At 38.1% G+C, this 14,266-nt stretch overlaps 1 protein-coding gene across 3 annotated transcripts in view; it reads left to right on the top strand.

The window, feature by feature from the left end:
* Nucleotides 1-14,266, top strand: part of LOC122494308 (cadherin-8) — a 364,626-nt gene that overhangs the window by 105,694 nt on the left and 244,666 nt on the right. For all 3 annotated transcript variants that reach the window (XM_043599374.1, XM_043599373.1, XM_043599372.1), the window contains exon 3: nt 10,690-10,984. In XM_043599374.1, the coding sequence (XP_043455309.1) occupies nt 10,690-10,984 (295 nt within the window). The remainder of the gene's footprint in view (nt 1-10,689; nt 10,985-14,266) is intronic.

The raw sequence follows: 14,266 nt of genomic DNA, 5'->3' as shown, positions 1-14,266 counted from the left end.
TGTTAAATGAAACATCTTAGAAATTTGGTTCCCTTCTTGCATCTCTGAAAATCTTTCACACAAATCTCTTCTCTCTGCTCAAATACACCAAAATCGAAAGTAAATATATAATACACAAAAAAGCTTATCTTCTCTTCTAACCACCACCCCATGCAAACTCTTCGTCACTCTTCTTCCCTCTCCTGTCCACATATATTACATCTGTATTAGTAGCTTTTGAACTTGTCATTGCAAATAAACTAGTACAGCTGATTAATAGGAAGAAGGTGAAGGGGACCGTTTGATCAATTTTGAATGGCCTAAGAGTCCACTAAGCCAGACTCACCTTTTCTCATGATCAAAGGGGGTGAAGAAGTTAGGAATGCATATACCCAGTATAGTTTCTTATAAATACATAGAAATACGAGCAAGAAGAAATTAAGTAGATTAGAGCTTTTTCCTATATTCAAAATTCCATATTGAGCATCCATATGCACCTAATGATTGCTGTCATGCTATTAGGGTTGTTGCGTGTTACAAAGGAAAGCTCTTTTAGTTTATTTTTTTCGGGCAAGTGGGAATACATGGTCATTTGAGTAGTTTTTCCCTATTAGTAGATTCAAATTTGAAAAGTGTATCTAATAATTCTCTAGCTTGCTACTGTTTTCTGCAAATCCCACATCTCACCTCCCTACTTCTACCTCCTAAGCTTGCTAGATCTCCCAAGAGCTAGGATAAGTTCTCTCCTTTACTCCACCTGGGAAGGTTGCTAACATTAGTCTCCTCCCCACAGGCAAGTTTGGGGACCTAGGGCTCTGAGGTGTTAATTAGGTGTCACAGGTTTCCAGAGGTCATTTGATCTAGGATTCTGTTTCCTGCTCTGTGCCTCAGAACCGATTACCCCTACCTTGGCTGTAATTCTTACAAGACTCTTATTAAGCAAACAGGCAGTATGTGAAATGCATGTTTTAAAATAATCACTAAACAGGTTTTTATTTTGTGAAGTCTTTGGTTTCAGGTACTTTCATTTTTCTTCCTCCATGTTTGGTTCTGGCACACAACTGTAAAACAATAAAATGAACATGAGTTTCAGAAGCAGATGAACTTGGATTCGAACCCTTTCGAGATAAGGGAAGGGGAAATTTTCCGCCAAATAAGTATACAATGTGGTAATATACGATACAAGCAAGGTGAAGAAGACTAAAAAGCAAATGCACAAACAAAAACAGGATCATTGGCCATACACAAAAGAAGTGGGTTTTAAACAGATGTTTAAAACATCCAGGATATTTTCAAAAGGTCAATTTACACTGGAACATTCACTCAAACTGTGGAAAAAGGAAAAATTTTAAGAGAATGTTTTGTCAGTGTTCTTTATGTTTCAAAAGAATTTGATTAACCAGAGAAATAAGAGGAGTTGAAAATACGAGTTAGATTTCTGATGTGCTAATCACAATTACTTGCTAAACAGGATGTATCTTGTTATCCAAATAACTGACAAGAGCACAGTGGGAAAGAACACAGTGGATAACCAAATGACAGTCATCTCCTCTCTGAAATTCTGTATTTAAAAAGAGACTGGGATAATCAAAATGCCGTGACCTTGAAAGAACATTGCAACTGAAGTTTAAAAAGAGCTACATAAACCTAGATTGTAGTCTGGGTCATCAAATGGGGTGTGATATTGGTAAATCATTTTTTTTCTGTGATCAAGATGCCTAATAATAACTTAGCTGTGTTACCTCATACTCCCCCTTGGGCTCTGCAAACCATCTCATTCAAAGTCTTGTGAAAAGCAGACGGTCACAGCCAAAGCTCAGATTTAACAGAAGAAATCACAATTTCAAGTTTCATCCACCACTACTCAATGGGTGGATGGATGGGTTGATGGGTGGATGAGTGAACGGACAAATGTGTGGATAAGAGAATTAAGGGGGGAAATGTAGGTAGATAAATGGTTTTATTCAACAGCATATGGGTGCATGAAAGAGTGGGTGAGAAGAGTGGTGACTGAATAGATTCACAAATATCCTTCCTTTTAGACAGATGAGAATCAAAAACTCTAGTTTGGAGTACAAATACAGTAATTTCCCATTATCCCAGTTGCCCTTTCCATGGTTTGTTACCCTTAGTCAACTGCAATCCTGAAACAGAAGATCCTCGTTCTAATCTATTATCAGTCAATAGTAGCTTAACACATGACGTCACAGTGCCTACACATCATTCATTTCACTTCATGTAGGCATTTTATCGTTGTGTATCATCACAAGAAAAAGGGTGAGCACAATACAAGAAGATATTTTAAGACAGACCACATTCACAGAACTTGTATTATGGTATATTGTTATAATTGCTCCATTTTATTATTAGTTACTATTGTTAATAGGGTGCCTAATTTATTTTTTTTATTTTTATTTTCACTTTTTTTATTTGAGATAGCACGCACACAAGCAGGGGATGGGCAGAGAGAAGGAGAGACAGAATCCCAAGCAGACTCTGCACCGTCAGCACAAAAGTCCAGGGAGGGGCTCAGACTCATGGGTCTGACACATCATGTTTCCAAATCTGTAAAGCCACAGTCCAAATGAAGGTGATAAATTTGCCCAGGTCATGAATGTTGGCTTGGGTAGTCTCTTGGCAAACAGTATGCTGGCCTCCTGTTAATATTCTCCTTTCGCATTCCTATTAGTTGAGCATTCTTTCTATGTCTGTGTCTATTCCATTTCAAACTTTTATAGGATAAATTAGTTTACAAAATACGCCTGTTCTCTATGGTTTTATACTCATGGCTTGTAAATGTGTCTATTAAATATTGTCATTCAGGAACAAACTGGAGAAGCTTTTATATCCTGTCTCCTCATCTAGGGAAATGAGAGATCCCTAGACTAACTACTTATGTACTCCTGAGGGTCTCTCTAGAATTATGCTAAAATGTACATGCTCTGGAATCCAATTTACTAGGTTTATATCTGGTTCTGTCGTTGTTAGGTGTATGTGTCAAAAAGTCATTATATTTGCTGAACCTGAGTCCTGCATCCATGTAAAATCATTGACAAGGTACGGGACATTAAAATAGGTCCTGTGCAGATGAAAAAATAAATAGACTTTAATGAGTGTTGACTATATGCCAAGTATGATCTTTGTTGCTGGGCATAATGTTTAATATTGTACATAGAGGTCCTTCCCTTGTGGAACGAACCTTCCTTCCTTCCTTCCTTCCTTCCTTCCTTCCTTCCTTCCTTCCTTCCTTTATATCTGTCTATAATCTATCCATCCATCCATCCACCATCCATCCATCTATCTTTAAAAGAGTAGTGAAGACAATGTATTTTTTTTTCTGACTATATTTTCAGGTCCCTGCAGCCAAAAACAGCAGTTCACTTGGGCTTGTTTCTAACTTTCTATTTCTCTGGACACCAGTTCCCATGGTCAGGTCAAGCTGTTCAATGCTCACACTAGTAATTGACAGAGAATGCAAAGAACAGGTCTGAGATATCAAGATGCTGTCCCTTTGCCAGTGGTGATGCTTTAGGAAAACTATATTTTTGTGAAGCAGGAGTCATTTTCAGTATGGGATGCTGTGTTCTGTTATTTTAACCAGGGAGTGTTTCTTCTTTAGCCTTTTTACCTCTTAAGACAAACTGAAGGGTAACTCGGTTTATAGGAGAGTTAATTTGAGAACTGTTGTTTCACTGAATTATTTTTTTCCTTAGAGTGTGTGATCACAAGAGTAATTGCATATCCCAAGCTTTGTCTTACAAAATGTTGGGGTGATGCTATCCCTATTACATGGCTGTAATCCCTGCTCCTTATTGGTAGAGAGCAGTTTGGAAACATGAAAAGGATCTTTATGCCCTTGTGCTCTTTTTCTTCACCTGCCCTTTCAATCTCCTAGCAGCCTATAAATGTTTTTTTTTTTAATGTTTATTTATTTTTGAGAGAGAGAGAGAGAGAGAGAGCGAGCAAGCATGAGTGGGAGAGGGGCAGAGAGAAAGGGAGACACAAAATCCGAAGCAGGCTCCAGGCTTTGAGCTGTGAGCTCAAAGCCTGACATGGGGCTCGAACTCATGGACCGCGAGATCATGACCTGAGCCAAAGTCAGACGCTCAACCACCTGAGCCACCTAGGTGCCCCAATGTTTTTGATTTAGATTGAAGTGCCACATTCTTGAGATTTAGACCAAAATTGTACATTGTGTCAAAGTCCCTAGTGCCATCTTTGGTAGTAAATGGTTGTAAGGATGAGATTATCAGTCTACTCACTGATAGTTTCACAGACCATGGTATTGTTTCTCCCTGACAGGCACAGTACTAGATACTGAGAATAAGGTGCTAGGATACAATTTGATTCAAGAGTGCTAAGCTTGCTGTCTTATCCAAAGGGGAGGAGATTCTTGAAAACGGATCAATAAGTGACAGTTTTATGCCACAATGATCTCTGTTAATTTCTCTGGGTCCCAGAAGATGATTCTTTCCTAGCAACTTGGATACTTCTCTAGAGCAGGATAGGGAATGAGACACTCTTTGGTGATGTCTTTGCAGATAAAGTGGAACTTCCAAATAAGTTCTGATGCCAGAGCTATCCAGTTGTCAGTTGATAAGGAAGTGATGAGGAAGTAATTTCCCCTGTGAGTCACTGGATGTCATCCCTCAAAACTCACTCCAGAGGGAAAGGTGGCAGAGTGGTAATTAAATCATTCTTTGGCATTAAAATAGCCATTAAGGGAGGAATTCGTCTTCTCAGACTCTGTTGTCCTAGGAGTACTTTAGTGTCCTCAGAGATCCTGTGTGAGAAGGTTGAAAAGTAGTCTGAACTTGTTTTTGACATTCACAAAGAGATGTGGGTGACATTGGAGACTGGGGTGGGGCAGGGGCTCTTGTTCTGAGAGCAATGATTTCTGATTATCACATAATTGTTATTTTCCGTCTGTTACCCTTCCACTGGCCATCCATTTATCCATCCATCTACTCATCCTTCCATCAACATTCCCATGTCTCCCATGTCCCCATTCTTACACTGGGTGTTAAAGTTGAATACACAGTTGGGGGACTTCCAGGGCTTTGGATTTACAGTTGATTAGACTTTAGATCACTGTGCCTAATTATTCTAAATTCCTTTCTCTCCTCTTTAAATCATTGTTTTGAAAATGGAATGGGAAGATCTTACTTCCCTCCATTCCTTCACATTCACTTTATTCCATGAAAACATTTAGAGCTTCCAACACCGTGACAGACACCTTACTAGGCAGTGGGGATACAAGGGGAAATGTAAATGTAGATCCTTCTTCCCATGACTTTTGTAGTCTAAACTCATTTTAATTGGGGGGTATTATGCAAATAGATGGAAGATGGCGAGGGTGCAATTGTACTGATACTCACATTTCAGCTCAGATATGTAGCAGTCCTGTTAGGATCCCTGAAATTGAAGACTTCATCTAAGAAACTGGGTTCACCCTTTGCACACCTGACACTCTGCTTCTCCAGCCAGGCCGCAGTGAGTGACCAGAGGGACTGAAGATTCGTCTGGTGGTAGATGTGACAGATCATGGGTGTCAAGCCGAACTTGAGCACCAAAATTGAGGCAGCTTTGCGAATTGGTGTCTGTTTTCTCTCTGACCTCCTCTCCCTCTTTTGCCCACAAGACCTTTCTTGTAGGCATACACCAACCTCTGTGATGTTATGAAAACAAAATTATGATAATGTCAGGCTCCTTACTGAAACCTTGTGTATATGGACTCTTGTTACTTTCATAGTCAAATCTAAATTCCACTTCTTGTTTTCCAAACTCTTCATAATCTGACCCCTGGCTGGCTTGGTTTCTCTTTCTTTCTTTCTTTCTTTCTTTCTTTCTTTCTTTCTTTCTTTCTTTCTTTCTTTCTTCCTTCCTTTCTTTCTTTCTTTCTTTCTTTCTTTCTTTCTCTCTCTCTCTCTCTCTCTCTCTCTCTCTCTCTTTCTCTTTCTTTCTCTCTCTCTCTCTCTCTCTCTCTCTCTCTCTCTTTCTGCTACATTTTCTCTCCTTGACTCAGTGCTCTAGCCATATTGAATCATCTTTACTTCCTCTAACACAGCATGCTCTGTTTTTTTCTCTGGATCATTATCCGTACTATTACCTGTGGCTGGCATGTGCTTCCTCCTTTCTTTGAGATCTGAGGTTTTAATCATCGCTTCTTTGGAGAGGCCATTCCTGTCCCTCCACACTTCACGTTCTGACTTAAGTAAAATTTCTGTATGCTCCCGTACCCCTCCATATCATAGCCTGTAGAGCATGCATTTGGATCCAGGAAATTGACTCTAAAGCTTACACTCTGAAGATTGCCACTTGCTGATAATGCATTCTGTGGAAGAGTTCCCGAAAACTCTCTGAATTGCATTAGTTGCATTGGTGAAGTGGAGAAATATTATCTAGTTTGCTGTGGGAATAACATTGCATTTATACATGTAAAAATGTATACCAGATGATAAGTAGCCAACACATGTAATAATAATTAATAATAATAATAATAATAACAAGTCTACTTACCCTGAATTTTCTGTGTATTTATCTCTCACTAGCCTTTGGGTCTTGGAGAGCAGCAACCATGTGTATGTTGTTTGTAAACATTCTCTGTTCATATTTATTTATTTATTTATTTATTTTTTAAATTTTTTTTTTCAATTTTTTTTCAATGTTTATTTATTTTTGGGACAGAGAGAGACAGAGCATGAACGGGGGAGGGGCAGAGAGAGAGGGAGACACAGAATCGGAAACAGGCTCCAGGTTCCGAGCCATCAGCCCAGAGCCTGACGCGGGGCTCAAACTCACGGACCGCGAGATCGTGACCTGGCTGAAGTCAGACGCTTAACCGACTGCGCCACCCAGGCGCCCCGTCTCTGTTCATATTTAATAAATGAATGGGTATACTGTACTTTACTGTAGCCAGGCCTTGAGAGTTGTACCTCTCGAGGAGAATTTGCAGGTGTCCCTTACCCAGCCTGCTCCATGTCACAGAAGCAGCCCTCAGGAGAGGTGGTCCTCACCCTTGCACGTGATGCATGGTGTGTGAAAATTCAGTGTCTTGGGGACATCTTTTGCACCATAATCTCACAGAGAGGATCTTGGTGACAGGATAAGTGAAGTTGTATTGAAGTGAGCAGGTGCTGGCTGACTTGTGTGATGCACAACAAAGAGAACAGCTTGTCTTTCTGTACCCCACGTCCTTTTGAAGTCCACACCTGGAGTCTTACAGCGTTTGTTGCCTGTAAATTGCTATTCTTACATATCCACAGATCTTTTGTTTGTAATGCCAAGTGGGTTACTTGAATAACCATGTGAGTGTGTGTTTGTATGTGTGACATAGATAGTAGGATGAGCCAAATATATATATAGAAACACAATTCTCTGTGTTTCAAGAGTACCGTTAGCCAGGTGATCTGGATTTTACTGAGATTCGCTAAAAATGAATTTCTGGAAGAAAAACGGAGCATACAATGTTTACTTAGGGTTTTTGTTTGGTGTTTTGTTTTGTTGTGGTGTTTTTTTTTTTCCATTTTTTCCAGGATCTAGTTTTGGGAAGTTGCTTTCACTTATGTTGCAGTGTTTCAGATAGTTGCAAATGGTTGAGTATGATACTGATATAAAAACAGTTTTAGTTACTGTATCCTTACTATGTCCACTCCCCTTTTCCTCTATTCCTCAGATGATCTCAGATTCCAAAATCACATCTGCAGAGTAGATGGTTTATCCCTGTGTTCTAGGCAAGGTATCTGAAGCTCAAATAAATGCGTTCACCTCTCCAGTTCATATGGTTAGAGACCTAAATATTAGCTTTGTGTTTTATGACTTCAAAAACCTATGCTTTCCCCTTCTGCTTCCATTACTTTTAACAGAAGGGGCCATCAAAACCCAAGTTAGGATTATAATGCAATTTACTTATCAGAGGCTATGGGTAAATATAAAGAAAAGTATGGCAGAAATAATTTCCAGCATAAATGAGGATAACACCATTTGGATGGCTTGAGTTTTTTTAGCAAAAATGCTGTGTGCAAGAGTGACACATACCAATACCTTTGTGTCTCAGGAATGCCTTGTATGTGGATGGAAACCTCCAAGAAGGATATATTATTCAAATTTTCTTTTTTTAATAAAAATGCTAATGAAAATGTTAAAATGCACATAAATTAAAATGATCATAAATTAGGATTAATATCACATTAATGAATTATAATCCCATACTCATTAAGATAAAGTGGCATTTCAATATTTGCTCTTGTTAATAAATTTAATACAATAAATGAAAGGGATACATTTTGAGATTCAATAAATATTTGATGTAATCTTATGCTTTAACTTTTTAAAATATGCAAAAGTAAAGTAGGAGATCTAGATGCATTTGGATTCTTTGTTGCTATTTTATGTCTTTTTTTTTATATTCTTTTCATTTATTGAAGCGCTAAATACAATTTAAATTGGCAAAGAAAGCGATAGAGCCTGTTCTGAATAAAAGTGATCCCAAGAGAACACAGTATCTTTGAGTCTAGGAGTTTCTTTCCATGCAGCAGCAATTTTTTTTAAGGAACAAGTATTTGAAATTTGAAATCTTACAGTGAAATACCTGGAAGATAGATAGATAGATAGATACACGCACAGACACACATACATACATACATACATACATACATACATACTGAAGATATGTACATTTAAGCACTATTTTCAGCCATAATTCAGTGAATTTTCCTTTAAAAATGCAAACTGAAATATATACAGTTTTGTTTTTAGTTTTTTTTAACAGGAGTCAACGTAGTATAAAGAAGATGTACCATGTGTCAGAACACTCCTGTCTCACTCTTGAGAGTAAGCTGAAAATTTTAAAAGAGGGGTTCTGTTTTCCCTAGTACTTACCAGAATGCTTCAGGTAGGGTAGGTATTCAGTAAATTTTTGCCCTTGTAACCAAACTAACATGAGTTCAGTCCTTGGTGAGTCACAGATAGAAACTATACCAGGTGGTGTTGTCACACAAAGTAAACTTTTTTGCGACAAATAAGGAGACCATGGGGAGTAATTTCAAAAGCTGTGACTTTTGAGCAAGGGTAACTTTGTTTTCTTTTCTTTTCTTTTTTTTTAGGATTAGGATGAATATTTAGAAAGGGGAGCCTTGTCATTGGATGTAGAGGTGGGCATTAAGGTCCCACATGTACCTTAAGGAAACATGCATATTCATATTATATTTGTATGTTATGTAAATGAGGCTTGTGCTCCTCCCAGGGTGGAGATTTTAGTATTGTAATAAGGTAAAGGTAACTGTCAGTCACTCTGTGGTCCATCTGCACAGGTGTGAGTCAGAAGTTTAGTTCAAACTGGTCTGGGTGGTCTGGGTCCATGGAACTCTTCCTCTAAGCAGTTCGTTATTGCTTGAAGGATAATTTTGGTTTCCTTCACGGGATATTGTACCTATAGGGTCTTTTGCTTGAATAAAGAGATAAGCTGGAAAGAAGAGCTTACAGAAACGTGTGGAACAAAGGTCAGTGGGTACAAGCAGGTAAAAGTAGTAAAGGTTAGGCCTTGGGGGTCTAGCTAGTGATGACACCCTGACCTGAGATGAATTTGTATTTCTCCTGCAAAGTTCTGATTTTTCAAAGGGGACCCTTTTCTGGCCCCGCTGTTCTTTATAAAATGGGAATAATTTTCCAGGACCAGAAAAATTGTACAAATCAAAGAAGAGAAGGTCATAGAAAATATAAGATCTTGCTATACTTCAGGTTGGATTATTTTTGTTTTTCTAACAGGTAGACCTGAGTTGAATTATGGGTCTACTGTACCTGATCCCATCAAATAGAAACATTGGAGAGGTTATGATGGGCCTTGTCACACCTCACTTTTCTCATGTTTCATGTGAAATAGTCTAACTTATCGACTTCTAGAAAAGTTAAGAGAATTATCATATAAGCAAATCCCATAGTTGTTGACACTATAATCCATTAAATGATCCATTAAAGGTAGCTAAGAACAACTTTAAATAAATGTATTAATAAATGGAAAAGAATACATGATTTTTGTGTTTTCCTCTTGATATTTTTATCATTCTAAATGTATGGTTGAGTGTCTGACTTTGGCTAAGGTCATGATCTTGCCATTACTGAGTTCTGGCCCCACGTGGGGCTCTGTGCTGACAGCTCAGAGCCTGGAGTCTATTTCAGGTTCTGTGTCTTCCTCACTCTGTACCTTATCCACTCATGCTCTGTCTCTCTTTCTCTCAAAAAATAAATAGACATTAAAAAAAACTGTTCAAACTGATTTGTATACATTTTATTGTATTTCATTTTGTTTTATAATATTTTTTAATTTTGTGTTTAATGTTTTATTTATTTTTGAGAGAGAGAGATAGAACACAAGTGGGGAAAGGGCAGAGAGAGGGGACACAAAATCTGAAATAGTCTCCAGGATCCAAGCTGTCAGCACAGAGCCCGATGTGCGGCTCAAACTCACAAGCTGTGAGATCATGTCCTGGGCTGAAGTCAGACGCTTAACCGACGGAGCCACCCAGGTGCCCCTATATTTCATTTTGATTGATATGCATACAGTGCCTAAACTCTTTGTACAACTACTGTTAGAATAAATTGATGATGTTAGAATGAATGTAGAAAGAACCAACTTGATACTCAAACAGAAGGTGGTTAAGAAATAACTTTGCAAATTGCCTCATTGCTAACCGATGTCACTTTGCATTTTAGCTACACACAGACCTGGATCCTGGAAGCAAAAAAATCAAGTATATCCTGTCAGGTGATGGAGCTGGGACAATATTTCAAATAAATGATATAACAGGAGATATCCATGCTATAAAAAGACTTGACCGTGAGGAAAAGGCAGAATATACTCTAACAGCTCAGGCAGTGGACTGGGAGACAAACAAGCCTCTGGAACCTCCTTCTGAATTTATTATTAAAGTTCAAGACATCAACGACAATGCGCCAGAGTTTCTTAATGGACCCTATCATGCTACAGTGCCAGAGATGTCCATTTTGGGTAAGTATGCTTCCAATTTCACAGAAATATTAAGAGTCCTCTTTAAAATAGCTCCTGGCATCTGGGCTGGTGTGTTGCTGAATGAAAGACATTTATTACCGTCTTATCTCTGATTTGCATTTCCAAATCCCCTTTTTTGGCCTAAGTTCCACAGCTCAATAGCTTTAGTCCCTTAGTAATAGGAACTGACGAAGCAGTTTTATTAAAATATCTCTCCTTACAACGATAGTACTTCAATAGGCTGAATTTGTATTCCTCTCACAAACTTGTAGTTTGAGTATTGTTACTGAGATGGATTTATCAAGATTTGTTCCAACATGCCAGACTAATCCTATTGATATTTGCTTGATGTTTAATTATTTGTTTGTGTATATTCACATGCAGATGCCACGCATAGAGAAAGAGAAAATGGTCAAAATCTGTAGTCAGCCAGATATTGGATTGAGCTGGTGGGTCAAGTCAAGAGTGAATTAGGAAATCACAGTTGCGAGAGACTTCTTTGTAACTGAGCTTTCTGTAGGAGCACTTCATTCACCAGTGTCCTGCTCATACTTGTTTGCAGGCATTCAAGTATCCGTTATATTTTATTGAGCAGTATATTTTTCAAACCATGATTTTCTCCCTTTTCTTTTACTGTTTTTGGATATCCTTATCTGTCCTCCACCCCTGGCCTTGCTCTAGGAAACACCTGTTTCTAGACTTTATACTATTAGAGGAAAGGTGTTAGACCTCTTCCGTACCTGACAAGATAAGGCGGGATCCAAAATTCAGAGTCTGAGATTACAAAAGTCATTCTTATGTATGTAATAAGTACCCCGGCTTATTTCAAATTGCATTTAAGACAACCTATAAGGATACGTGCAGTGCAGCAAAGTCACGTAAATTAAAGCAGGTGGAATGATGAGACAACTAGAAGACACAAGTAAACATATAAATTGAAGGCCACAATTAGGTAAATAGCTTGGCTTCATTTGATTTCTTTGCTCTTAACCTACATTATAACTTTGGTAAATAGACCCACTGCAACAGTGAATGAGCATTTTAGGTCTTCCTATCTTACCCATGTTATCTCTTGCCAGGACTCCACTTTACCCATCTCTTGTGCAAGGAATTCTACTTTCTTCTTGTTCTTGTTCTTGTTCTTGTTCTTGTTCTTGTTCTTGTTCTTCTCCTTCTCCTCCTTCTCCTCCTCCTCCTCCTTCATCATCATCATCATCATCATCATCATCATCAAAATCCAGTTGCTCTTCTACACCTGGTTGAAATGACCTGTTTTCTAGGGAAACTTCTATGGCTTTCTAGCAAGCAATTAGCTTTCTACCATCACCACAAGGAGACACCCACAAATGAGCAAAAGCATCTCCATGTTTATACTTCTTTAAGAATCTGACATGCAGGGGCAGCTGGGTGGCTCAGTTGGTTAAGCTTCTGACTTTGGCTCAGGTCATGATCTCACACTTCTTGAGTTTGAGCCCCCCATTGGGCTCTGTGCTGACAGTTCAAACTCTGAAGCCTACTTCAGATTCTGTGTCTTCCTCTCTCTGCCTCTCCCCTGTTTGCGCTCTCTCTCTCTCTCTCTCTCTCAGAAATAAACATTAAAAGAATTAAAAATCTGACATGCAAACAGGAACTCAGAAACTATTTTTTTTCTTTTTTTCCCCTCCTCTTTTTCTTTGATCAACTCATTTAGAGCAAAGAATTTCTCTAATTTGTCGTTTTATTTTTTATCTAAATTATAGTAAGATGGTTTTAAGAGACTCCTGATACCTACAATACATACAGAACACTTTGTCTTAATTGCTAATAAGTGATGAACTGTTGATTGCAATTCATGATTATGATTCCTGCATCATAATGACCAAATCTGTATCTATTTATTGTAAATATGTCAGAGGCTTCCTTTACTGTGTATATGAGTCATGTACTTGGTGAATACGTTGGGAAAGAAAACCCCCAAAACTTCTGAAGACTTCAAGATCATTCAGCTAAGAAAAGCATATTAAACATAATATTAGCTACATAATACAGTGTATAAATGTATACTTATGTATGCATTTTTTCCTCTATTTAAAAGATTTTTCTTGATAATTAAGTAGAGACTAAAGGAAATAACATAATATTAGCTACATGTGTATAAATATACACCTATGTATTCATTTTCTTGATAATTAAGTAGAGACTAAAGGAAATCATCTATAGTAACATATACACAGTTATTTTTTAAAAGATGTATGGCCTTTGACATCTCTTCCAAAAACCTGTGGTTTTTGCTGCGATTGAAAGTGTGGTTTTTGAAGTTAGATGGAGTTTTGAATCCTAGTTCCATCCCTTATTATCTGGTTGACTTTGAAGTTCAGGGAGGTTAAATTATTGCTTATTTTCCCAAGCTATAATGCAAAGATAATAATTTCCATCTTGCTTTCATTGTGAGAATCGCATGAGGAAACACAAGGTAAAGGTATGCTGTAAAGTAAGTAATTGTGCAGAATTGGCTGTTGCAGTTTTTAAAATCATTTTTATTAATCTGTTTCCCACGTTACCTTTGGACCTTTGCTCAAGTATTGATTTTACGCATTGGGTGTCTGGTTTCTGTTTGACTCCAGCCTCTCTGGTTAAAGGAAGCAGAGGCAGCTGCACTATTTTATTGTCAACTGTGAATTATTCCCTTCATTTCTCATGAAGGTGAATATCAGGATGAAGGTCAGCTACTATCTCCTTTCTCTCCCCATTACCACTGTTCTCTCTCAGCCTGGCTCTTCCCTCCCCTCCTTAGTTCTTTCATTTTTCTTCCTTTGCTACTGCAGAAATGCCAGCACTTGCACCTGCACACCCTGAGGAATGCCAGCAAGGACTGGGGGTTTCATTGTGCAGAAAGTGAAAAATAAAATTCTAATTGAGAAATTTACCAATATTAAATTGAAATGAATGTGATGTTCAAGAACTGTCTGCCAGCTGACAGGCTGTCAAGACAAAACACACATATATATTTGCCCAAATGGCAGCCAAATTATTTTAGAAATATCTTACTTGGAAGCTAGAGACACAGCTCTTTTATATTCTACTGTGAATTTCAGAACTTGATGAGAATTCACTTTTATAGCAATACCACATAAAGAGTGGCATGTGAGCTTGTCTGATTTTAACTGTGAATCCCAAACTAGCATTGTTGAGGTGGGTTTTTCAATGCAGATTTGCCTATACCTATTGAGTTTCAGACAACATAGATATTTTGAATGCTGTGGTACATTGGGGTGAAGGGTGTTTAACCCTGACCATATGCCT

Source organism: Prionailurus bengalensis, chromosome E2 (assembly GCF_016509475.1).
Source record: "Prionailurus bengalensis isolate Pbe53 chromosome E2, Fcat_Pben_1.1_paternal_pri, whole genome shotgun sequence".
Classification (NCBI taxonomy): Eukaryota; Metazoa; Chordata; class Mammalia; order Carnivora; family Felidae; genus Prionailurus; species Prionailurus bengalensis.
The sequence above is the reverse complement of the archived record's forward strand: the minus strand, read 5'-3'. Positions and strand labels throughout refer to the sequence as shown.